The sequence below is a fragment of the Lichenostomus cassidix genome, chromosome 19 (genome assembly GCF_008360975.1).
Source record: "Lichenostomus cassidix isolate B80296 chromosome 19, HeHo_3.0, whole genome shotgun sequence".
NCBI lineage: Eukaryota > Metazoa > Chordata > Aves > Passeriformes > Meliphagidae > Lichenostomus > Lichenostomus cassidix.
Window position 1 is genome coordinate 9,400,653 of NC_139499.1, and position 25,287 is coordinate 9,425,939.

A 25,287-nucleotide genomic window follows, 5' to 3' on the forward strand; every position below is an offset into this window, starting at 1 on the left:
AGTTCAGCGTTGACTACAAGCAATACTTGTCATGTTGTGCATTATTTGATAGGACTTTGCTGCAGTCCTGCCGTTATCCGGTACCGTCAGACCCCAATCCGTCCACAAGCACCGGGAATGCCCCGGTAGTGACGGGGGATCGCTGTTTGTCACTGTCGCCACCGACCCAGCCGCGCAAGGGGGGCCAATGGCGAGGTCCTGGGACGTGGTGTCCCGCCTGGATCCCGGGATCGCTCCCGGTTAGATCCGGTTAGATCCCGGCTGGATCCCGGTGTGACCCGCGCTCGGTCCCGGTTATTCCCGGTTTGCTCTCCCGCCCCGCCCCTAGCCCCGCCCCTCCGGGCACAAGCCCCACCTCCTCCCACAAGCCCCGCCCCTGGCCCCGCCCCCGGGCCGCCCCGCGCTCCCTCACGCTGCCCAAGATGGCGGCGCCCCTGGCGCTGCGGCTGCAGGAGCTGCTGGACCCCCGGCCCGCCCCGCGGGACCCCGAGGACGACGCGGAGGAAGGTGCGGGAGGAGCGGGGGAAGGGGGGCTTGGCGGCGGGGGCGGCAGGGCCGGCGGGGGCGGCCCGGGAGCTGCCGGAGCGGCCGCACGTGGCGGCGTGGCGGGCCCGGTGTCCCCCTGTCCCGCTGTCCCTCCCGGTGTCCCGGTGTCCCGGTGCTGCGGGCAGAGCACTGCTCCCGCTGTGCCCGGGGGACCTCAGCGATCGCGGCTGTGTTAGGCTTGGCTTGGCTTTCTCTGTAATCTATGTGAGAGCCATAGGATCTTGTGAGGAACACCCCAGGAATCGCTAAGTTACCGCGGTCAGCAGAGGCGTTTCTCATTTCAGTAACCCTAATTTTTTTCCAGAATTCACAGAATCCCAGACTGGTTTGGGTTGGGAAGGACCTTAAAGCTCATCCAGTGCCACCCCTGCCATGGCAGGGACACCTTCACTGTCCCAGGCTGCTCCGAGCCCTGTCCAGCCTGGCCTTGGCCATTCCAGGGATGGAGCAGCCAGAGCTGCTCTGGGGAGAAGAGAAATTCAGCCTGTGCTGATGCCAAGACTGAGAATTCCAGGAAACCCCTGGAGTCCCACAGGCCATTCTGCTCCTGCCCAGCCATCCCCTGGTGCCCAGCATTTTGCCATCCTCTGCTAGCTGGAATGACTAGTTAGAGCAGATCTTGTTGCTTTGGTTATGAGCAGATTTTTTTGCCCCCCCTCTGCCTCAAACGAACGCTCCAAGTGAGGCATTAACATTTCCAAACACACATTAAGAGCACGCAGCGATTTGAGTCGCTCGATTGCCTGAACAAAGCTAACCCTGTAATTTGGCAGAGGGTGTCTTGCACATGAATGAAGGCAGGGAGGGAGGAGGGTGGGATGAGTTCTCTGGGCTGGGCTGCTCTGCTCTGTGTCCTGGAGAAGATGGGGATGAAGGAGGGTAATAACCACAGTGAAATTATTTCCTCTGTTGAGCTTTTCTGAAATGTTTATGTGGTTTATATATATAGCAAGAGGCCAAAGTGCGTCTGAATTGGAGTTTTCCTCTTTTAATCTGCAAGCATGAAGTGAGTGAAGGCATTGCAGCTTTGCAGAGCCCTCCACACGAAGAGCTGCACTTCTCACAAGACTCTCCTGCATCCTTGGGAGGGCTTGGATAGGCTTGGCTTGTGTTCTGCTTCATGCAGGAGCCTTTCCCCCTTGCAGGAAATTCTTTGTGTGGCTCTCCTGCACTTCTCAAAGCCAGACTGTTCCATGAGTTCTGTTCCCACCCAGCTCCCCTGTGCAGTGCACTGTTACAGAGCATGAGGAGTTTCCCAGGACTCCTTCCTGCAGCTGCCCATTCTAGACTGGAATCCAGTTCAGACACCTCTTCCCTGTGTTTTTTCCCCACAGCTACAGTTGCTAAAGTGATTGACAGATTTGAGGATGAAACCACGGATGACATTTTGCCTGCTGGTAATATCAGGAAGAGAGCTTCAGCCTCTCTCCTGGAAGCTGATAAGAGGTACAGTGGAAAAGCCACATCTCGGAAAGCTTTGCAGGAAGAGCTCTGGGGAGATGCTGTGTCTGAGGAAGGATCTGGTAAGAAATCTCTTTTTTTCCCCCATTTTTACTAGACTACACAAATCATGATGTCAGCCTGTGACTGAGCACATCAAGCCTCAGGGACCTGTTACAGGGCAAGGAACAGCTACAGCTCAGTTGGACATCAAATAGCCCAAACCTGAGCCATTGCTGGTCAACACTGCAAAGTGGCACATCTTCCTGCTAAGTAAATAACTTTTTTCTCTCATTTATTAGCTGAAGAAGCGTTAGATGACTGGTACAGCGGCACTGAAGGCTCAGAAGAGGATGACTCTGTGGCCAGGGAGAAGGCCAGCAGTGCTGGCAGTGAGCAGGAGGATGACCTGGCAGATGATGAAGAGGAGGATCTGTCTGTCAAGGCCAAGGCACCAAAGTTCAGCTTCCAGAATATCACAGACTTTGAGAAGTTTACAGAGGGGATGGATGATGCAGGGAGCAGTGAAGGGGATGATGAAGATGAGGGTGAAGATGATGATGATGCTGACATGGAAGAAGGAAGTGAGGAGGAGGAGGAAGAATATGGGAGTGAAAACCATGAGGATGGAAAGGAAACCAAAGACTTGGAAGATGATGGAGGGGTGATGACCTTCTCCAGAGGCCAGGAGACAGCAGAAGTAGAGAAGGGCAAAGCTGTGAGGAACCAGCTAGGTTTGTGCATGTTTGCTGTGTGTTTGCCAGGCCTGTCCCCTGCTGGCAGTGTAAAACCAGCCCTGCTGGGAAGCCCCTCGGCATGGTGAGGTGCTGCTAGCACCCTGCATGGCCGTGTGCAGGTGTTCTGCCAATCTGCTGTCACTGCTGCTGCAAAGGCTCATGTGTGAAGTGTATTTATCCACTGGCTTAGCTGAACCAGTGCTGAATATCCTCGTGGTACCACTGGGTACAGGATCTCCTGCACTGGTCCTGCTGTGATGCTGAGATCACTTGGTTTCTTTTCAAAATGTAACACCCAGAATGCAATTTCTTCCTGTCTGAGCTGTAAAACTATCAAACCTCCGTTTGCAGACTGTCCTTTGAAACAGCAAAGCAAAGGGATGGTTTGATTTGTGGGTCACAGAGTTGCAGTTGGGATTTGCTTTGTCCAGAGACAGTTTGTGGCACCCATTTGGTGCTGCTCAGTGCAGGAGCAATGCAGCCCCAGGGAGAGGGCCTGAGCTGTGAGCTCCTTCACGAGGAACAAGTGCTCTGGCTTGCTAACTTTGATTCTTTTCTGTCCTTTCTGTTGTGAAGCCCTGTGGGATCAGCTGATGGAAGGGAGGATCAAGATGCAGAAGGTGCTCATGACAGCCAACAGGCTCCCCCAGCCAGACACCTACCCCAGGTTCAGGAAGGAGGGAGGACAGGACTTTGACAACGCTGTGGAGAACTGTAAGAGCCTTTTAATATTTCTACTTTGCTCAGTCTCATTTGAACAATTGGTTTGGTTATTGCTGTTTGGTGCAGAGCTGGGATGCTTTATCCAGCCACACCTTGTCCCAGTTTTGTGCTGGGCCAGTGAATGCAAAGGTTTGCCTTGAGCAGGAGTAGTGCAGCCCAAAGGAGAGGGTCTGTGCAGTTAAATTCTAGTTTGGAGCTGCTTCATCTGTTCCTTTCTGAGAATCCCTGCTAATGACACTGGTCTGATGAGATCTGTGGTAGATTCTCCAGTGCAGGCTCCAGCTGATAAGTGCAAAGTACTCACCTTCAGTGTGGTGTGTTCTCTTTAATTTTTATATTTGGACACTTTTTTGCCACTTGGCCTTGAGGTAAGTGCACAGGGAGAGAGATATCTGGGTCATGAGACATGACCCTGAATCTTGTCCCTGCAGCAAATTTTGGCTGTGATCCTCTGCCTCCCCCCTGCCCAGGACATGGCAGGTGATCAGCTTACCTGGAGCTCCAGCAGGTGAGGCACTTGCTGGTTTAAAGTTGGCTCTGCTGCTGTAAATGAAGTGATTAAGGACAGAAAGGCAAACTCCCACCAACACTGCTGACCTTTCAGTGGAACACACGTTATTAATGTCCTTAATGAGATGCATTACAAACTGCACCAGCTCCATGTTTCATTACAGGTCTAAGATGCAATATCATTAAAGACCTTTAACAGAAACAATGGTTGACATTTTGATATTTCCCATAAGCAAAATACATCCAGGAGCATGGAGTGTAATGTCCACAGTGCTGCAGAGGCTAATCCCTCAGTTGGGCAGAACTCTGAGGGAAACTCCACTGCTAATAACTGCTTAATGATCCTCTCCTCATCATCTGGGCAGGGAAGGTGTAGGAGTTCACTCTGATACTCCTCATGGCTTGGGTTTGTGTTCTGTAGTTCATCTGGGAAGGCAGAGAGAACATAAAGCTGGAGTGACCTGGGCAGTGTTAGCAGAGGAAATGCTCAGGCTGACAGATGGGAAATACTGAATTTAGGAACATTGTACTGCTGCTGCTACACTTGTATGTGATGTTCTCCAGCCTTGGACAGGATTTGGGATCATCATGACATTGGCACTGTTGTGGACTGGATGATGCTCTCCTTTCAGGGAAGCCTCAGCACTTCTGTCCAAATCCACAAAATCTGGCACGTTTTCATCATCCTCATTGAACAGGAGGAAATGATTTGGTGTTGGTGCCAAAATCCCACACTCTGGGTGAACCCTGCAGGATGCTGGAGGAAGGTAACTCCCAGTGCTCTTGGAGCTCCTGGAGCAGAGTGTTTTCAGTAGTTTATCCAAAATCGTTCAATTTCTCATGAAATTTTTGCTCTGTGCTCACAGGAAGGCTGAATTTTTTGAATTGGAGAATGGTCCTTGGTGTGTTTTCCTCTTGGGCATCTCCCACTTAGGACAACCCTGTTGTGGTGCTGGAAATCCCTAAGGGCTGGAGTGTAATTGTGTTAAAGAGAAGACAGCAGTGCTCCATCCATTTACAGTTCTAAAGCCAAACCTGAATGAAAATGGCAAGGTCATGCTCATTTTCCAGATTTTGAGAGTGGAGGTTACAAAACCTCAAGTGTTTAATTTATTATTTTCATAATCTTTTATGTTGGGTTTTTTTTTTTATTATTATTTTTAATGTTACAACGTGCTTTGGACAACCTTAGATTCCTGAGATCTCAGGTTCTGGTAGATGATTTACTGCAAAATTGCTTATAAATTGAAGTAGAAAATGTTTTGCAGACCTGGCAGCTTTCAGGCTTCACACCCATTTGTCACCCAGCATTTCCCTTTGTGTATAGAACAAGAATTAATTAGGCTGCACTGCAGGAAAAGTTTATGGCCATAATTTATATAGGATGAATTTCTGTTTAAAGAGACAGCATTGCTTTGTTTGTGCTGTCTTACTTTTTATTTCCTTTTTTTTTTCTTTTTTTTTGAATCTTTAATTATATTCCATATTTTTTTCCCATCACCCTTTTTACATACAAATGGGAGACCAAACCATGGTCATGGAGCTCATGTTTATTCCTGTTTTGCACCCACGGAGAAAGTCTGGCTGGTTTTTAGAGCTGAGCTCAGAGAGCAGCACAAATGTCCAATGTTTAATGCCCTGCACACACAAACCCTCCCAGCTCACAACTCCAAGGTGCTGCTGCTTGCAACGTGCTGTTCCTCCAGGATGGATTTGTATTCCCCTGCACTGCATCTTCCAGTCTGGCCCAGGCCTTGAGATGTTGCCTCTGTTTGGGGTCTTGCACGTTCAATTAATGTTTTTCATAATCAATGTGAGTCAGAATTTGCAATCTGCTCCTGATTTGCACATTAAAGAGAGCCATTAATTAAAAATTCCAATCCCTGGCATGTTCCCGCAGGATCCCTGCATTATTTACATAGAAAAGGAGTGCAAGGTGCAAGTTTCTGTGCTGTGTCTGTGCACAGATTGCAGGCCTGCCACTCATATTTCACTGTGCTGGTGAGGGGCAGGGAGGCTGGAAGGGGATCTCATGAAATTGTCTCCAAAAATTACCTCAAGGGCAAGAAAGAGCCAAAGAAAAGGTGGAAACAGTGTTGGTGAAGCCACATCCAGTGTCAGGAATTAAGCAGTTCCAGGGTTTGGGGTTTGGTGTGTTAAATCTTCATGGAGTGACAAAAACCTCACAAATAATTGAGGGACAAGGAGGTAACAAGAGCTTTAAGACTTTGCTCCCACCTGGAATAATTCCCTGAGCAGGGCACAGCAGCTTGGTTTTCTGGTCCCATGGCAGGTTCTGTGGTTTGGGACTAAACAGCACATTTAGACCTCTCTGAGTGCTTCACACTGAGTATCTTCATTTTCTTCTGGCTTGGTTCTGCAATATTTTGACATTTGAGAGAGGGAAAGAGTCTGTTCAGTCTGTGGTTAGTGTGTATGTAATGTTCTCAGTGTCTTTTTGATGAGGAATTTTTTTGGGATTTCTAAATCCCAGTCTTTAAAATAATACTTTCACATCCTCTACAACATTCAGGTAAGTCATGTGGAGGAAACTGATTAAGCAGTGACTAATTTTGGATAAAATCCAGTCTGCTGTAGGTGCCAGAGAACCTGTTCCACTTCCTGGGAGAGAGGATGTGCCTGGCAAGGCATCCTCCTCTCCCTCACCTGGCCCTGGACACACCTGGATAGGGAAAGCTCTTTGATGAAGTGTCATTTACTGACACAGGCTGGGAATTTTGAAGGGAAGCCTGCAGGACTCGGCTGCCAAGAATTCCCTCGTAATTTTCCTCTCCCCTCTATTCCTGGCTGGCTTTTGAAACTCCAATGTATCCACACCTCCATCTGGAGATGTTAATGCATTAATACAGAGCGGGGTGAGTGTCACAGGGAGGGGGAGGAACTGAGGCACAGGCAGATTACACAGTTTCCAGAGGCATAGAGCAGTTACAGGATTAATTGGTGCTAGGCAAGATCATGGACTTAAATATATTCTTGCTTTGAAGATTTTACTGGGAGCCTGCACAAATGTGTGACAGCAGAACTGGGTTTCAAGCCTGAGTGTAAATTATTGTGATCAGATCTAGCCCACTTAAAACTGGTAGTTCATTTTAATTGAATTGTATTAGTCTGGACACTTTATGAATACAAAAAGCATCAGCCCTGTCAATTCATGCAGGGTTGGATGTGATTTAAGTGGATGTGGATGCAGGTGTCCCCAAATTTCACCTCTCCTCTCTGATCTAATGGAGAATCTGTTCTGCTCCTTTTGGGACTGAGCCAAAGCCTGTTGACATTAATGAAGACTCTTCTCTCAGCTAAAAGAAATGAATGAATCAGACTTTTTTCTAAATTCTGTGGAATATGCTGTGGAGAGCTTTTGGTGAGGACTGGGCTCAGTTTTGGAGCTCTGTTTTTGTGTGAATGTTTGTTTGGCTCATCAAGTCAGTGATGCTTTGTGCATGAGCAGGATTTGGGCTGTGAGAGGCACCACACAGTATTTTGTGGGTGGTTACTGTCTGTGAATTGTTCAGGAATTCTGTGTGGGAGGTAGTGGAGAAATGCAGGACATTTATTTAACATGCAATTTTGGGCTGTTTTCAGAGAAAAAACTCTTGCCCTCCCTCCCTGATCAGTGCCAAGGATTTCAACTTGTGGTATTAGTATTTTTGTGTAGAGCTGTTGTCATCTTCCCCTGTGTAGGTGTGGTAAAGTAATTTAATAGGTGATCTCCATAGCCATGTGTGTTGTTTGGGATTTATTTGAAATCTGCCTTAAATTGCAGTGCAGGAAATGGTGGGACAGTCCCTGGCTGGTGACCTGATCCACCCGGGGGATTACACCACACTCAGGCAGCTTTGCCTACGCCCCAGCTTCTCAAGATTAATAGCTAATTAAACAGAATTTAGCTAAATATTTGTGCATGTTAGTCTGTGTACTGCACAAACAAGATGCAGGGAAACAAAGGCTTTAAAAGTGTCCAGACAAGCATGTGCAAATGTCAGCTAACTCGGATTAATTGGCAATTGGGTACCTTGAGATGGAAACTCGGGGCTTGTCATGATAAATGTAATTAATGGCCTGGTATTATGTGGGGAGGTCAGTCTGGATGGGCTAATGTTCCCTTCTGGCCTTAATATCCAGATAACTATGAAATTTCACATTTCCTCTTCCTTTCTCCTCCTTGCCCATGTGCTTGGGGATTCCAGGCTGGCAGAGGCAGCAATGTGTGCTGTCAGCTTCTTTGCATTTACAGTAATGTAAAACATCAGTTTTTATAAATCTCATTTTTGCCAGCCCCATCCCCTCCCCGGTTTGGGCTGATATCAAAAGATGATGGTTGAGGCGAATCACTAGAGCATGAACTTCATGGAAGTGTTTCTTTCTCTCCTCCTCAGCCTTCCCCCTCCCCCAGTCCCCTCTAATAAACCCCTGAATACCCAGCCTTTATTCTGTTGTTGCATCCAGTTATTTTCTTTACTTTTAGCAAACTCATCTGTGTCTGATCCTGTTGTCCTTCCTGTCAGATGCAGTAATATTGGAGTGAAAGGGCTAAATTGCGGCTGTTCTGTAACTCTTTGGGAGTCAGCTGAAGCTCTGCTGTGAAAGGGGGTGCAGCCCTGGCTCCTTTGTGCCCAGGGAACACAATTTTCCCCTCTGCAGAGGCTGGTGCATCATTTGCATTCCAATGGAACCAGCAAACTGGGCTCGGGTGTGGAGCAGACCTTTGCAGTCAGCAGCAAAGTTGGCCCTTTTCCTACTGTCATTTGATAAAATGCCACAAACTCATTGTTTTAGGAAGCGTGAAGGGAACATTACTCCCATCATTTCCTAAATTTGGACAGATTTACCAGTGCTTTGTGCTGGGATTGAGCTGAAGTCGGTGAGAAATGCAAATGCAACCACACCACCTCTAAAAAATCACCTTTGGCCTATGGCTGAGCCTGGGCTGGCTCCTGTAGCTCCTGTCTGAGGCTTTTATTTCTGTGCCACGTTGATTTGGGAGCCCCAGGCCACCGAGGGGTGCCAGGCTGGAGCTGCTGGGATCCTGCCTGCCCCATCCTGTTCCCCCCAAGGTTCCTTCCACGGTGGGAATTACAGCTAAGCTCTTGTCCAAAGCCCCATGTCTAAGATGTGATACCTGCAGGAATTCCCCCTCCTTCTGCTCCCTGGGAACGTCGTTCTGCTGCTGGGAATATAGAGCAAGCTCCAAAAGTAATACTGACAGACTTCAGAATTATGATACACTGGAGCTGCGGCGTAATTCTTTGTTGAAGAAGTTAGAGGCCTAAAATGTTAAGGCTTATTGTTATTCCGAGTTGATAATCTCTGCCTTGCTTTAATAATTTTTCCTCATGCCTGGATAGCCTGCGAGTTGCACAATAATCACTCACACAGCTTTGTAATCAATGCCCAAAGTAATAGGATTCCGCTGGCCAACGGCAATTAATAAATTTGTGTCTTTTTTAAAACACTAGCAAGTCGGGCCTGAAATACGACTGACTGGCTTTCCTCATTTGCATATTTATTGCAGTGGAAAAATTCTTGCCGAATGATTGATGTTGAGCCTGCCTCTTGAATTCCAAACAGCACATTATTATGAAATGAAAAATGCCGGCCATACAGTTGATTAAAGTTGAAGACAGTGGAATCGGTGTTTTTTAAGATTGTGGGAGAATTAAAGGCATATTTTAATAGATGTTGACAAGAAGTGAACTAACAAAAGCAAAGCAAAGGATTTGCTTGAAAAGATTTAATCAAACGTGTTTCGTGGGGGATTAATTGCTGGGGATGACTAGTGCAAGTGGCTGGCTGCTGGATGTGAATGGGGAGCATTGTTCCGAGGCCAGCAGATCGAGGGCCGTTTTGACCTGGAGTTTAACTCCTGTCCCACAGCCCTTTAAGGAGGGAAGATTCCCCCTCTTCATCCAAGTGCTGGGATAAAGCTGGGTACCTGCTGGAGATGCTCCTCGTTATGTGCAGCGATTAAAAGAGGAGGTTGGATTGCTCTCCTCCATGGGAGCAGGGCAGGGTGTGCCCTGGTGACTCCATGGGGACACAGGGACTCTGCATGGAGGCAGGATCACTCCCAGGATTGGGCAGCTCAGCTTTGGCTCTGCATCCTGACATTCCAGCGCCAGCGTTGCTCCAGCTTTTCTGTCTGAGCACTTCACCAGCCTGTGGAGGTGCAGGGAGAATGAAAAGCATTGCGTGCCAGTGATATTCCTGTGATGCCAGATCCTCAGATTTAATTGAGGGGAAAAAGTCCTTAATTTCCAGTGTTGGCACAGGCTCTGGAGTGGAGCTGTGTGCTGGGTAGGTGGTGATTCCTGCTGGTACATCCCAGGAAGGATGTTCCTGTGTTTGGATGCAGTCTGTGGGAAGCACTGCCATGGCAGCACCATGCAAGGTGCCACATGGAGTGAAAATCTTGAGAGGTTTGCCCCAGATTTAGGATTTCCTCCCTGACCCAGTGCACTCTGAATGTGCTGGATGGATGTAGCTCTGACAGGGTGGAGCAGTTTTGGGAATCTCAGGGGTTGGCTCTGTGAATCCATTGAACTCCAAATCTGCAGCCAGGTCACCCCAGTGCCAGCAGCATGGCCAGTTTGTCCATAACCATGGGCATTGACAGAATTGATTCTGTGTGGTTTGGGAGCAGCAGGACAGATTTCATCTCTGGTGGCTCTCCTGACACTTTGATACATGGCAGTGCTATCCCTGAACGGAGCTAAATACTCCAGGGCTACTTCCAGGCTGGGTGGAGGGCTGGATAAAATGAGGACATGTGAGGGAGTATTAAGAGAAAGGCACACTTTGATTTACTGGTGCTGGCTCCCAGCGTTCTGGCTGGATTGATCTGCTGCCTGCTGCATCTGGAGCAACTTTTTCCCTCCTGGACACAAAATGAAGGGGTTTCTGTGGACTCTTAAAAGCGACTTTTCCAAGGTGGTGTCTCACCACAGACACTCCGAGTCCCATCTGGAAGTTATATTCCAACCATGTTTGTTCTCTTGTTTCAGACAAGGAGCAGCATTGCAGAAACCTGCTGGGGGTTAGGAGGGTCAGTCAGTGTCCAGCCTCCTTTCCAAATGGCCCAGTTTGCATCCATGAAGCAGTTTTGGTTTGTGCTGCCTTCGTTCCCAGATGGGGCCAGACGGTGCACAGGCACACAAGGGCTTTCGAGGGAAGAGAAGATGAAGAGGAGGCTGGGAAGAAAACAGTCCCTTCTGGAATTAAATGTGAAATGGATAGGGCAGGGCTAGATGGGAAGAGAGCAGGGGAGGCTGACACTTGGCTTCTGAAGTTGAGTTTGCAGCACACTTAAGCAGCCAACAGTAAAAATGAGAATGCCATCCAGTAATGCTATTAAGTACACAAGAACTGAGAACAGGGAAATTACCCAGCTGTAAGAGGCTCGTGATGAAGCCACTGCCTGGAATAATTAGCCCTCCCACCTGGTTAGACACACGGTCATTGTCTTCCCTGCCCTCTCCAGCCCCTTCACTCCAAATAAAATTGCTCCCCATCCCCACTTCTGTTGGGGTTCGACTCTCATAGCCTGGGGGAGCTTGAGGCTGTCTTTATTTCCTTGCCTGCTCGCCGTGGCCCTGCTATACCCCAGAAGAGCTGGAGTGCTACTCCAGTTGTAATTGCCAGGATCAAAGCTGCCTGGGGTGCATTAGCACTGCTGCTGGAGGAGAGGCAGCGGGGAGAAAATAAACAGTTTGGGAAGCTCTGGGGACATTTGGCTGTGTTGCAGGCAGTGGGAAGGATTTTGCTGGTGTAAGCTGTGCACTCAGGCTAGGGTGGGGGCACTTGGCTTCTGCAAGCCATGCTTTAGCTGCAGACACATCCAACAAATGCATTTTGAAGGGCTTTTGTCTGTTTGTCTGGTGGAATTGTTTTGATGCTCACACACGTCTGATTTACAAGTGCAGCAAACCTAATCCGTTAATAGGTTTATATAGAGGAGTTGTCAGGGTGTATCTACAATGAACTGTGGGCTTGGGGAGGATGAGTCCAGCAGCTGATCTGCAGCAAAAATCTTAAAGCATCTTCTCCTTGACACTGCTGTTCCTGAGGTCAGGCCGTAATTTATCTGGAGGTGGTGACAACTGAGCAATATCACAGTGGTAACACACCAGAGATTGAGACCTCTGAGTGTCTGGGCTGATTTCTGCCTGCACTGCCTCTGTCTGCCTGAGGAAGATTTGCTGTTCACTCTCCCCATGATCTCTGTGTCCCCCATTAAAAAGCAGAAATAAGGAAAAAAATGGAGTGGGGAGAAATTCTCCCTGCAGTTTTGTGCCACATACAAAGGAAGGCTGGGGAGTTAAGCAAAGCAGCCTCACTGGCTCTGTGGCAGAGGAGGCACCAGGTAAAGCTCTGGGAAGGTCTCACCTCCTGCTCTCCACACAAATCCACGTGCTCTGTCAGCCAGAGTACATTTTAGATTTTGAGGTAGGAGTGTGCCAAGTGTTTTACCTGGGAGAGCTGACCCTGTGTGATGTGCAAAGGGAGAGCTGATGTAGGCCTGGGCAAACACTTGTTTTCTCTCAGAGAGTTCTGCAGGGAGGCTTGTTGGTTGCCACAGAACTATTTTTAAAGAGCAGATGCTGTGGCAGTGTGCAGTTAAGCTGTCCCACAGTCAGCTGGAACTGTGGCCCTTGGAGAACTCACAGCCATGGGAACAGACACTGCATGGCTACGGGAAAGCTGTCAGCTACAACAGCCTTTGGATACACAGCATCACATCCTGCAGGATTTGTGTGTGGGAGCACCCTGGAGTGCAGCTGCTCACCCCAATAAAAATCACATTCACACCATGTATTGATCCATTTACACCCCTCCACCCCAATCTTTTCTTCCCTTTCTCTCTTCCTAAGGATCTCTGAGGCTGCAGTTCTGCTTTTCTGATCAGAATCTTCTCATTAAACTTGCCAGGTCATGGTTTAAAGTTTCCCCCACAGATCAGATCTTGTCACTTGTGTCTCTTGCTCTGCAGGTTGTAAAGCCCTGGAGGCCTTGCTGAAAGTGCTGGTGGAACTCCAGGATGAGCTGCTTTATCAGTACCCAGGCACGAGGTATCTGGTCGATGGAAAACAAGCAAAAACTGAGAGGTAAATGCAGAAAGAGATAAGATCTTTGTGAATCCTTTGGTCTGCAGCAAACAGGACAGTGCACAGCCTTGCTGACCACCCTCACTCTGCTGCTCTCTCAGTTGCTGCTGTGATATTCTGTCATTTGAATTCCTTCTGCTTTGTGGGAAGCCTGTTTTGTAATATTTCTGATAACGGAGCAGGGGCTAAACCATGGGGCTTCTAACAAAAATCCCAGTGTGGTGTGGGCTGGTGGTGGAGAGACCATCACAGACTCACACATTGCCTTAGGGAGGAGCAGGCTGTTTATCATCTCTGTTTTCATTCCAGTGAGGATGAAATCCCAAGCAGTAGTGATGAGGAGCAAGTGGAGAAAGCTCAGGAGAAGAGGAGGAGCCTCCCCAAGAGGAAGCTGAAGTTTGAGGAGTACCCTGAGTTCATAGCCAAGCGCTACAGGGACTTCAGGACCTACAGGAACAGCGTCCTGCAGAAGTGGCACGACAAGACAAAGCTGGCAACTGGCAAAATGGGAAAGGCAAGGCCTGGTTTGTGTGTGCTGACATGGCTCTGGTGGAGCAGGGATCTGGGGAGCAAGTTCACACTGAAAGAGGGGGGAAATTTAAGTGGGATACACAGAATAAATTCTGCCCTGTGAGGGTGGGCAGGCCCTGGCACAGGGTGCCCACAGAAGCTGTGGCTGCCCCTGGATCCCTGGGAATGTCCAAGGCCAGCTTGGAGCAGCCTGAGATAGTGGAGGGTTCCCTGCCCATGGCAGTTTTGTGTTCTCTCAACCAGACACCCCATCACAGCCAATCTTGAGCAGCAAATAAACTCCATGAAAATGCCCCTGTTGCTGATGCATGAGCTGTTTGTGGTTCCTACCACAAGCAGGGCCCTCTGAGGCTCTCCTCCTCCATGAAGTGTATGCTTTAATACAATGGGTAATCATTTCACCCAGAGATCCAGGGTCTCCTCACATCTCTGAGTCGGTATTAATCATTGAGAAGTTAATCTGAACCAGAACAGCAAAGGCATTTTATTAAGCCAGTCGTCAACTTGCCTCAGGTCGGGAAGGGAGAGCGAGGGAGAAACAAATAAAAAATCCTCTCAGAAATCCCCTCAACGAGCCCCAAACCCCCTCCCTCGGAATGCTGTCTGCTCATGCAGCGACATGGAAAGATAGAGGGAAGCTGGTGCCTGGAGGAGCAGCTGTGTGTGTGATGTGACACTGGTTGATGCCGCGCAGGGCTTCGGCGCCTTCGAGCGCTCGGTGGTGGCGCAGATCGAGCACATCCTGATGGACAGGGAGCGCCTGCTGCGCCGCACCCAGACCCGCCGCTCCCTCTACACCGTGCTGGGCAAGCAGCAGCAGGAGGAGCCTCCCCCAGCCCCTCAGCCTGGCCCTGACAACTCGGTAAGGGCTGTTTGTTGCTCCTGTGGAGCTCTGCAGAGCAGCCGGTGCGGCCTTCAGCGGGTGGTGGTCTTGTTTGGGAGAGATGGATGGAGGAGGAGATGGCCGGATGTTGATTGCTGGAGTGTAGTGGCTAAGGAGAGGCTTTGAAATTCCAGTTTGGTGGTGGTTGTGTTAATCTCCTGTCCCAGTTCTTGATGGGAAAGCAAGGTTTGGGCTGGGATTGTGCCCCTCCTGTGCTGCAGGAAGTGGTGCTTACTAAATCTGATTTTTGAGGTAGTGGCAGCAAAACTCTGCAGTTCAGAGTCTTTAACCCAGAAAGTCCCTTTTAAAATCATACTGCATGCAACCTACAGAATATGTTAGTAGTAAGCCCGTTATTAATTTAGTATTTAAGAATGAATAAATACTCAATTCTGAGAGATCAGGTAGAATTACTGCACTTGCAAGATGTATTTTTGCCATTACATAAAAAATATCTGTAGTATTTTGCCAGAAAGACTTTGCACAGTCCTATTTATTTCCCAGTAAAGGTATAATAAATCTATTTTGGCATTGGCAGCGTTTCTGCCTTGCCTTTAAATGTATTCCTAGTCCTTAAAAGCTTGTTATGTTGGGAGTTTTTCCCCATTCCTTCATATCATCAAGTGTGTTTACAAGCTGCTGCACATGATGTCTCTGGAGTTAAGGGCAGAAATATGCACTATGAGCTCTCAGTATTTCCTTGATGCTTCCAGGAAGTCCTCCCTCCCTCCGATTCCAACAGGCACCTGAAGGACATCGATGAGGAGATATTTGATGATGATGACTTTTATCACCAGGTAGGTGATGGTAAATGTGTGTTGGAATTATGGCTCCAGCTGGATTTTAATACTTATAGAGAAACTACAGTTGCTGTATTTCTCTTTACCTGTGAAACTCAGTTACCTGTTTTAACATCCAGAATCTCTGCAGGTACCTCAGGGGGTTCTGCTCTCAGTTTTTGCTGCAGGGCTGTGTTAGCCCAAACTTGCACTGTGGATGTGAACTTGCTGCTCATATTTTGAACTTGCTGGTCCTTGAGTGTGTCAGGAATGTGGCCACACAGGAGAAAAAGCTCTGAATTCTCTGAAGGTGACTGTTCTCTGTGGGCAATGCTCCCTTAGGATAAACAATCCCAGGAGATCCTCAAAAGCACTGAAGGTCTTCTTGTCTCAGCCTAAATCATCTCATTTACCTGCTGAATGGGAAAGGGCTGCTCTGGCACTTCTCTTGGAATTGGGCCAGCTTGGATCCAGGCCAGTTATTCCTTTTATTTGCAAAAATTCTTAGAAGCAAGAAATCTGCACCCAGTGCAGGGAAACATTGTGTTTGTAGTTAATTTAATAAAGACAGTGCCAGCCTTATGAGAAACTGAAATTGTCACATATTGAGGAATATGTCACTGTCAGTCCTTCCCCAGTGCCTGAAAACCTCTGTCTGCTCTGATGATCCACACAGAGCCTGAACTTCAGGACTAAACAAATATCATTGCATCACTAGAAAGACAGAATCTTTTGATCTGCAGAGTTATTAGAGTAACCAGTGAAGTGCTAGGGCAGTGGAAGAGAGATGTTGCCCTGTGGGGATGTCAGGCTCCAAATGGTGATGGCAGAGAGCCTGTTTTATTGGCAGCAGGGATTCAGGGGGCTAAATCTGTTGAGGTAATGCTGAGGTGGAATTTGGGGTCCAAGTGAACCCTAAGAACACACAACAAATGAAGTTAGTATAACGAAATCATGGAGTGGAGGAATAGCTGAGATTGACAGTCTGTGGGTCTGTGCAGGGAAGGTGCTTCTCGGCCATGAAATGTTAAATTTTTCAAAAGAAAATAGCAATAGATGAATGTCCCCATCTTTCCCTCTAATAACTGTAACTGTGCTAAATCATGATTTCAGAAATATGAGCAGGCCCAGCTTAGCTTCTCCCCTCACTGGTTAATTGGGGTGCTGGGGTTAATCTAAATTAAAACTTAAACTAATAGAGGTCATTGAGGGAAGAGGATCACCTGAGTAAAACAAATGGCTCTGCCAGGCACAACTGTATCTTGGCCATTTCCCAAGAGGGAAGTGGCAGCAAATTGGAGTCGTTGGAGGGCTGGGCAGAGGTGAAGGATGGGTGACAGGGGCTCTGTGAGCCTCTCCGCCAGCAAACCTTCCAGATTGCATTTCCTGCTGCTCCAGCTGCAGGAGCAGCACCAGCCAGCAGCATCTGGCAGCACAGCCAGGCATGGGTGCCACTTTGGGAACCCCATGGACTGGAAATATGGTGCTTAGGCTGGTGCAGGCTTTAATCACTTCCCGTTCCTTGGCAGCAGCTCCGACAGCTTCTCCCAGCCTCGTACATCACACAGACATCTGCTGAGCCGCCGGGCAGCTGCACATCCATTTTCCTTTCTTGCTGGGGGTTTTTTTGATGTCCCTCCCTCGTCCTTTCCTTCCCTCCCTCCCTCTTTTCCACCCTTCTCCTCTCCTCCATCCCCAAAATGCTTCCTGGGAGAGAGGATCCGTGCTGGTTCCTGGTGTTTATGGGGATGCCTGTGCCTGGTTCGTGTCCTGTGCTCAGGTTTGGCAGGGATTGGAGCTGAAGGCAGTTCAGGGCTAAAGCTGAGGAAAATGGCTCTGTGTTCTCTGTCACCTCCCAATTAAATTGGATTCATAAAGTGCTTTATTTGTCAGGGCTCTAAGCTGGAGCTGAACATTGCATTGAGAGCGGGCAGAGCGCAGCACAATGGAGCTGACAAGGCCCTGAATGGCTTTGCTTTCCCTGGGTCAGAGCTGTGCAGTGCTTTTGTGTGTGTGTGAGATTGCATGTGGGGATGGAAATCAAATGCAGGAAGGGACCTGCTTGTCCAGGAGTGCTGAGCACTGAGCTGAGGGTGCTCACAGCCCCTGACCCCTGTGCATAACACTGATTGCAGCGTGCATTTCAACACCTGCCTCTTCCTTCCTCTTTGCATTTGCATCCAGACTTTCCTTGGGGTCGTTTTCAGCCTTCTGAATAGCATTTTGTAGTTATTAATTTATTTTGGTTACTGAGTAAAAGGTAAACATTCAGATAAAGAGCAGTGCTGGAAAGCAGCTTCCTCTATGTGTCAGTGGGAAATTAGGCAAGTAAAAATGAACCAGATTTGATGAATGTGCACAAGTTAATGATAACAGAATAAGTAGCTATGCTGTTTTATTATAGATTATAATAAAAAGCTCTTTAATTAATCTGTTTTTCTTGTGGAAAAAACCAGTTTTCTTGTTCAGGTCTTAATATTCAGTAGAATTCAGCAGGTGGGTCTGGTGGAATTTTGTGATGATTCAGGATTTAACTCTCTTCTGCCTGTTCATCCCACTTAGCCTTTTCTCCTATTCTTCACATGTTTTATAAGCAGTTACAAGTTTTATTGTGATGGTCCATGTTGGGTGGTGATGGAAAGCTGAGATGAATAGTGCAGTGAAATATTTTTATTTGGGTGGGAACAGTTAAACTGTTTCAGAAGGTTCCTCATTGCTGGCAGCAGCGAGAGGTTAGAGCCCAGTTTCTTTTCCTTTAAATTCTCCTTCAGACGTGGTTTTTAGGGAAGAAAAAAGGCTTTATATTTTTAGAAGTCATATTTACGTAGAATTCATTACAACTGATATTGCAGCATTAAGACTTAAAATTCCAGCCTGCTACCAGGGAGCTGCTGGTCTGACATGCTACAGTGGAGATTTTATTGTTGGGTTGAAATACTCCTCTGGTAAAGGAGAGAGTGGAAATTGGTTTATTTCCAACAGGAATTAGGTTAGTGTTCATATGCTAAGTGTTCCACTGGTAGCAGCTCTTCCCAGAGCAAATGTTCATCATTGCTGGCAGCAGGTATGCCTAAGGAGAATTGGGAATATACATAATCCCTTTTTTCCTCTGCTCTCCTGCTCCCTCCTCCCCTGGTTCTGGTTGTGTTGTGTGACAACCCAGGGCCACCAGTCCTGTCTGTGGGCACCAGGGAGGAGCCAGAATGAAATGGGAACATCCCAGGAACACCACAGCCTTCAGAGAGGGTTTGTCATCCTCCACAGCTGGGATTTCCCCCAAGTGAGCATCCTTAACTCCCACTGTGTCATTCTTCACAAAACTTCACCTGATGGGGTGACTTTCCCCTCGTGTCCCAAGCAGTTTCCTGAGCCCACAGTGTGGGTTTCCTCCCAGGAATTTGATAATGCCACAAACAAGGAATTACTAATCCAGAGAACTATTAAAAGTCGATAATGGTGAAGAATAGAGAGAAGCCTGGCTTTGTGACAAGCTGGTTTACCTTAATTAAACCAGTGAGTGATTAATATGGACAGCTGATCTTGTGGCTTTAATTAGATGCATTTAGAGTTTTGTGTGAATAAGAGATGTCTCGAACCATCCCACAGGTTAATGGCAATACAATACTCTTATCACAGGCATGTATCTTTCAAATGGCTGGGTAGATGGTTAATAACACATTTTAAAGCTTGATTTGGAACTTCTCTTAATGGGTTATTAGAAAATAGGCAAATCTGTGCATCTTACGCAAACCTGAATTTGAATTAAATGGGTTTTAAAAAGAGACTGTCCAGTGATTTCAGCTTGCATTTTAGGCTCTTGCACATAGATTGCAGAAAATTAAGTTTTTAAAAAGCGTTTCAGGGGGATTTAAAATAATATTTGAGTTGCAAACTTAGATTTTCTCTGGTGTTGGTAGAAATCCAAATGTTGTTGCATGGCTGCTGAGTGGGAGCTTGAAAAGGGATCTGTAGATGGACTTCTTTTTTAATTTGATTTGCTCTGCAAGGTCTAAGACAAGTGAGCCTTTTGTCACGAGGCTGATTTCAGCTCTCCTTAGCCCTTTGTCTCAACTGGAAATTCTTAGGGGTCTGCAAATCAGAAAGGTCAGCGAGTGTAGGATTAGAAACACTGATAGATAGTGCATGAAAATGAGACCTAACCTCTACAATGAAAATTGACCTCTAAAATGAGAAATGAGTCTCTATTACCCTTGAGCAGCACCCTGATGGCATTTCCAAATCCCTCTAATTTTGTACAGTGGCTTTTGTGTTCATCTCTCTAACTGGCACTGAGGGGAGCTCCTTTGGGGGAATTCTTTAGGAAGCATTTCACTGATTCCAGCAGGGATCTTGGGTTTGGTGTCAGCCAAGGTTTTGGGTTCAGCAGCAGGCTGAGTTCTCCTGGCAAACACCACCACTTCCTCCCAGAGAAAATCCACCTGGCATTGGCACTTCCCTCTGCTCCCATAGTTTGCCCTCCTGGTCCCAGCTTTTGGCAGGAGTTGGGAGTTGAGCTGCTGTGTTTCCTTGCAGTTGTGTTTGCTGCCATGGCAGACTGAGCTCAGGTTCTGCAAGTTCAGGGAAGAGGTGAAGGAGGGAAAGCAAAACAGGATCTGTTTCAAATCAAAGCCTTTGATGCTGGAATTGCCTAACTCTGTCTTCACACATCAGGGCTTAATGCTGATGGTGATTTACTTACACTTCCTAGTTAATAATTAGACATTGGGAGACACCATATATCACTCCTAATGGAATATATGGGGTCTGATGAGAGTTTTCTGTTTTGACTAATAAATTTTAAGCAGAATCGCCAGGCTTAATGAAATATTACCGTTTGGGAAGTGGTTTAAGTCTTGTGCTGGGAAAACAGTGTTGCTTTATTCAGTAAATGAGTTTATCATTCACTCTGTATCCCGAGCCCTGGCTGGCTCAGGAGCACAGGCTGGATGCAAGACTCTGAACCAGAAAGCAGAAAACTAATCAAATCCTTAAAGACCAAAGGCAGCCAGGCAGGCCTGGGCTGACTTTTTCAGTGGTAGCCTCTGGCTACATCCACTTTTATTTTAGTAACCATTGTTAGCATGATTTATAACCTCAGCTCGGAGACATTCGCTATTTAGATGTAACAAGATGCTTCACAGCTTTTATTTCTGTTTCCTAATTTCCCTCCTGCTCCTGCTCTTTTTTTACTTCTCCCTCGTCTTTGCCTCCCTCTGCTCTCCCAAGCAGTGTCCCCAGTGCCACAGCTGGCACTGGAAGAATATTTGGAACATTTAAAGACCTTGTCAGCCCCAAGGTGAGCAGAATTGTTCTAACCAGCATGGGCACAGCTGTAAGGCCTTGGGGCACTCCTTGCTCTTTCAGTCTGGATTTCTGGGCCAGCAGGAAGAGCCAAGTGCAGCAGGAAATGTGCTGCTGCTGATTCCCCCGGGAGCACAGGCTGTGACCATCTCTGTGTCTCAGCCCTTCCTCCTGCCTGTGCCAAGAACGAGATCAGAGGAGACAACAACCACCCCTCACTGCTGGAGCAGCAAGAAGCCACTCACACCTCTCTGCTCCACTTCTCACTGCTGTTCCAGGCCTCCCTCCCACCTTGCTTTTGACAGAATATTGACTGGAAACCAAGATCCCATTTCTGCTTAGCCTTAAGGGCAGCTGTTTACAGAGTGGCTGTGTTACACAGGTTTACTGTGTCGTATGTCTGTGTAACACTGGATTTGGATCTTGTATTTAGCTGCCAGAAGTGACTGTGATGAAGTGGCAGAGATAAACTGATAGATTGTGTGCCAGAAAGATGTTGGGAATCAATCAGATAAACAGGGCAGAGAAGTAGCTTGCTGTTTTCTAGTGATAATAAACCAGTGGCCTGGCTCCTGGAATTTTTAAATGTAATTGCTGCAGTAATAAGCTCCAAAAATAAGCAAGTAGGGAAAAAAAAAAGTAGTGGCAGGTTTTTAATTATGTTTGAATCACTCTTTTTTCTGGTAATGTGATGTATGCCTTGAAGGAGAGGAGAGTAGAGGGTGGAGGAAAAGCATCCTGCATCCTTTCTTCCCTGGCATCTTTGTGGAATTGCCTGGGCTCTGCTTCCAGGCAGGTCTGGTTTGGGTGTTCTGAACTGAGGCAGTAACTTCACTGCTTGGTGAAATGTCAGCATCCACAGAGCAGTTTGTGCCCCTCAGTTTTGGAAGGTTTATTTCTGCTCTCTGATATCCTGGCCAATACCCAAGGCACAGCAGGCACGATTTACAGTGAGTGCTGATAAACACACAGCACCAGCCACGGCTCCAGCAGGGCTGGTCACAACATTCTTTGGCTGCAGGAAGCAAAGAGGACAAACCCCAGCCCTCAGGACACAAAAATAAATAGAAAAGGCTGCCTGAGCATTCCTGCTGTAGCTATAAAAATGATTTTGCTGCACTGTGAGCATCACTGCCTGACTCCTGTGTGGGAAGGATTTCATTTCCCCTAGGAGTGTGGGGTGAGCCCTGTGGGGCTGAGCTTTCCCTGCACATCTGCCCTTCTTACACCTCTGGCTCATGGATATACAGCACCCATTTAATTTTATTTTATTTTATTTTATCTTGTGCTTATTTTCAATGGGATTTTTGTCTTTCCTGCAGCTCCTGCGAGAACTCATAGAGCGCAAAACCACCTCCCTGGACCCCAACGACCAGGTGGCCATGGGCAGGTGAGTGGGAAGTGTTCATCTGGAAAAAAACATCTGGCTATTAGAAATTGCTTAAGAAATCACTCAAACACGATGACATCAGTCAGGAAGACCATCCTGTGCAAGATATTCCTGAGTTGTGGATCACCCAGTCTGACTTTCAGGCTGTTTGTGATGCTCTGGAGAAGCTTCCCAGTTGGAAAGCTTGTTGCAGGTATTTCTGTATCTCAGTGCTTCCTGCAGCACTAAGGGGCACAAAGATTGCCTGCCCACTGCTGAAATTTGGCTTTTTCTCTTTATTAACTCTGGTTTGTTACTGTTTTAGAAGAACAAACCTTCTGACATCAGTTAAAGCAAGTAAAGATTGCAAAGATTCTGTGCAATGAAAACAATATCAGGGAGTGTTTCCTGCATGCAGAAATAAACTATAATTCCATGCAGGGAAACTCTTACTTCTCTGTTTAATTCTGGAGTTAGAAAATAAAGAATCTTCCAAATGCCACTGCACGAGCAGTGTACATTGAAATAACCATAGTCTGTAATTCAGAAAAGTGTAAAAGCAAAAATAAGCTGGAAAAGCTGGAGTTTGGCTCTTTCCTGAAACAATTTTGGGGGAGTGTCTACAGGGAGGGGAAGAAAATGCATCAGGAAATTTTGTGATGGTGGAGCAACTTTTCTCCTTGTAAAATATCCCCCAAATTTTAGTGCAATGTGTCAAATTTATTTTGTGTACCTCTGGAATGTTAGGAAAAGCTATTCGCTATAATTTAACATGATATAGACAAAATTACATTTAAGTGGTGATTGCATTGTACATTTATCTGACTTTACAATAAAATAGATTACAGTAATTAAGATTATATTAAGATTGCAGTAATTGGATTTTGTTAGATTTTTTCCCTGATGTCGAGTTTTCATTGTATAAATCAGGTGAGATGACTCTCGTTTTAGTTTAAAAAAAAATATATTTATAACCAGGAGAAGTTTTCCCCTGCTGGAAACTTCTTTGACTTGAGGAAGTTCTGGTTGAAAAGTGGAGCTCTAAATACAATTGGGGATCAGAGAATCTTTCTGGGAGTGTTTGGTGGCTGTGAAAGTTGTGTTCCTGTTGTCCTGCATTCCCCAGGCAGTGGTTGGCCATCCAGAAGCTACGGAGCAAAATAAAGAAGAAAGTGGACAGGAAAGCCAGCAAAGGAAGGAGAATCCGGTGGGTGACAACTTCTGCAGCCACACACAAGCCACAAAAAAAAAAAAAGAAAAGTCTGACAGCTCTGGATGTATTTTACCCCAGTTGGCTTTGAGTCATGATTTTTAGGGCAAGATTTCCTGCTTTGGGGCATCCAGTGGGGAATGCTGATGTTCCTGGAGCCTGGAATAAGGGCTTGGGTGATGCAGTCAGTCCTGGCAGGAGGGTTTGTTCTCTCAGGAAACACCAGAGAAAGGTGCTCAGCTGTCCCTGAGCCATTTGGGGCTGTAATTTCCAGGCAGAGGCAATAAACCCTTCCTGTGCAGTTGATATTCCACTGACTGAGGTTGGGCAGCAGCTCCCAGGGAAGATGTGCAGAAATACCTCCAGTAAATATTTCCCCCTGAGTGCCAATTGGAATTTGGTGTCAAATCTCTCTTTATTGGTAACTCACACCACAGCTTCCTTCAGTATTACTGAAGTAATTCAGTATTTCCCTCCTGGATCACTCATTTGGGTTGAACTTGGTACAAGAATCTTCCAGGTGGAAAGGGAAGCAGCCTGGAGAGCAGGAGGTGTTTCCCCCTTTGCTCTGAGTCTCCCTGAGTTTAGCATGATTTGTGGTGGAGGAGGGAGGATGCTGAAAAGCTGCTCTGCTTCCTGAAAAATCCACCACATTAACCATCCTTTGTGAGTAAACTATAAATCCTGAGTTTAGATGGCATCTGATAGAAAGTCAGTGGAGTCAGTCTGGGTCAGGCCTGGCATAGCAATTTTTAAGATAGATGTCATAAGATAATTTATTGAAAGAGGGAAGAGCTACTTTGTTGGCCTGAAAAGCCTATAATTATTGACTATCAATATTCTTTTCTGTCAGCATCACACATAATTGGATATATTCATGATTCAGTCAAAACTCCTGACAACATCACACAAGTGAGGCAGCCTCGTAAACCTCCAGGAATAATGGGGAAGTCTCTCATTGTGTGCAATCTGTGCTTTCAGCATTCCTGGGAGAGCAGCTCCCCCCCAGTCAATTGCCTCTCACATCTTAGGTGCCTCTTTTTGCTCCTTTAAATAAAAGTTGTACTGACCCTGCAGGGAAAATATCGATAAAAGGAAAAAAAGTCTCATTGTCTGTGGTTGGGATTAGCATGCAGTTAAGCTCCTGCATTTTGCAGAATAGGCCAGTAGAGCCCAAATGGGTGTTTTAAAATAGTTGGTGCTTCCACTGAGAGATTTGGTGTCACCCCAGGCACCTCTGTTCTTCTTTCTCCTTCTCTAAAATTGGGACAGCAGTGCTTAAATTTGCTTTCATGAAAGACTCTGAGATCCTGGAGAGCCAAGTATTTAATACCAAGTTTCATCTGTCTCCTTGATTCTTCTTTCTTAGCCAAGCTGCAGTATTGCAGTGTGCTGGTTTATTGTAGGGACTGAGGCTCTTCAGGTGCTCTCAGAAGCAGTGGGTCTTGCACTTGACAGGAGGGAAATTTGGGCATTAGGAGGGGAAATAAGCTGATCCAGAACCTCCCCAGAGGAGCTTAAGGAGCCTGGTGGAGGTGTCTGGAGGAGGGATGTTTGCAGACCTCTTTTCCATGCCAGTGTTCTCTGTGCTGCTGCACTTTGGGGTGTCTCTGTCAATGAAATTCAATATTTTCCAGCTGCTGGGCTGGGGTTTTCAAAGTCCTGGCTCAAAAAGCAATCAGATGTGGACAAACAGTGCCAGAAGAAGTGACCATGTGGCTGTGCCAGGCTGTCCCTTTGGGATCCCTGCCCCGGGTGGATCCAGCTGTGTCCCCAGGGAGCTGTGCAGGGTCAGGCTGTGCTCCTGGCTCCATCCTCCCTCCAGGGCAGCTCCTGCACTGCCACTGGCAGAGGCTGTGAGTGCAGAAAACCCTGTGTGCTGCTGTGCCTGAAGAGCTTTCTGAGATGGGCTGTGAGCTCAGAACCCCCCAGGGAATGTTCTGCACAGGCAAACAAAAGGGAGTGCAGAGGTGGCAAAGTGGAAAGGTGATCCTGGGCAAATGCTAGTGAATCCTTTTCCCTGCTATTTGTCAAGCTCTAAAAATAGCAGCAGCCTGGATGGAGCATCTCAGGCAGGCAGTGCAAACTCCTGGGTTTGGAGTCCCCTGCCCTTGCACACAGGGTTTAAAGCCTTTC

The 25,287-nt window shown here is 47.1% G+C and overlaps 1 protein-coding gene across 1 annotated transcript in view; it reads left to right on the forward strand.

The window, feature by feature from the left end:
* Positions 1-389: 389 nt before the first annotated feature.
* The window catches only part of AATF (apoptosis antagonizing transcription factor), a 33,871-nt gene continuing 8,973 nt past the window's right edge, over positions 390-25,287 (forward strand). The window contains exons 1-10 of the mRNA XM_085078543.1: positions 390-507; positions 1,881-2,069; positions 2,289-2,720; positions 3,300-3,437; positions 12,964-13,078; positions 13,388-13,592; positions 14,304-14,471; positions 15,206-15,289; positions 21,895-21,962; positions 23,068-23,148. Of these exons, the coding sequence (XP_084934669.1) occupies positions 423-507; positions 1,881-2,069; positions 2,289-2,720; positions 3,300-3,437; positions 12,964-13,078; positions 13,388-13,592; positions 14,304-14,471; positions 15,206-15,289; positions 21,895-21,962; positions 23,068-23,148 (1,565 nt within the window). The 5' untranslated portion in view covers positions 390-422. The remainder of the gene's footprint in view (positions 508-1,880; positions 2,070-2,288; positions 2,721-3,299; positions 3,438-12,963; positions 13,079-13,387; positions 13,593-14,303; positions 14,472-15,205; positions 15,290-21,894; positions 21,963-23,067; positions 23,149-25,287) is intronic.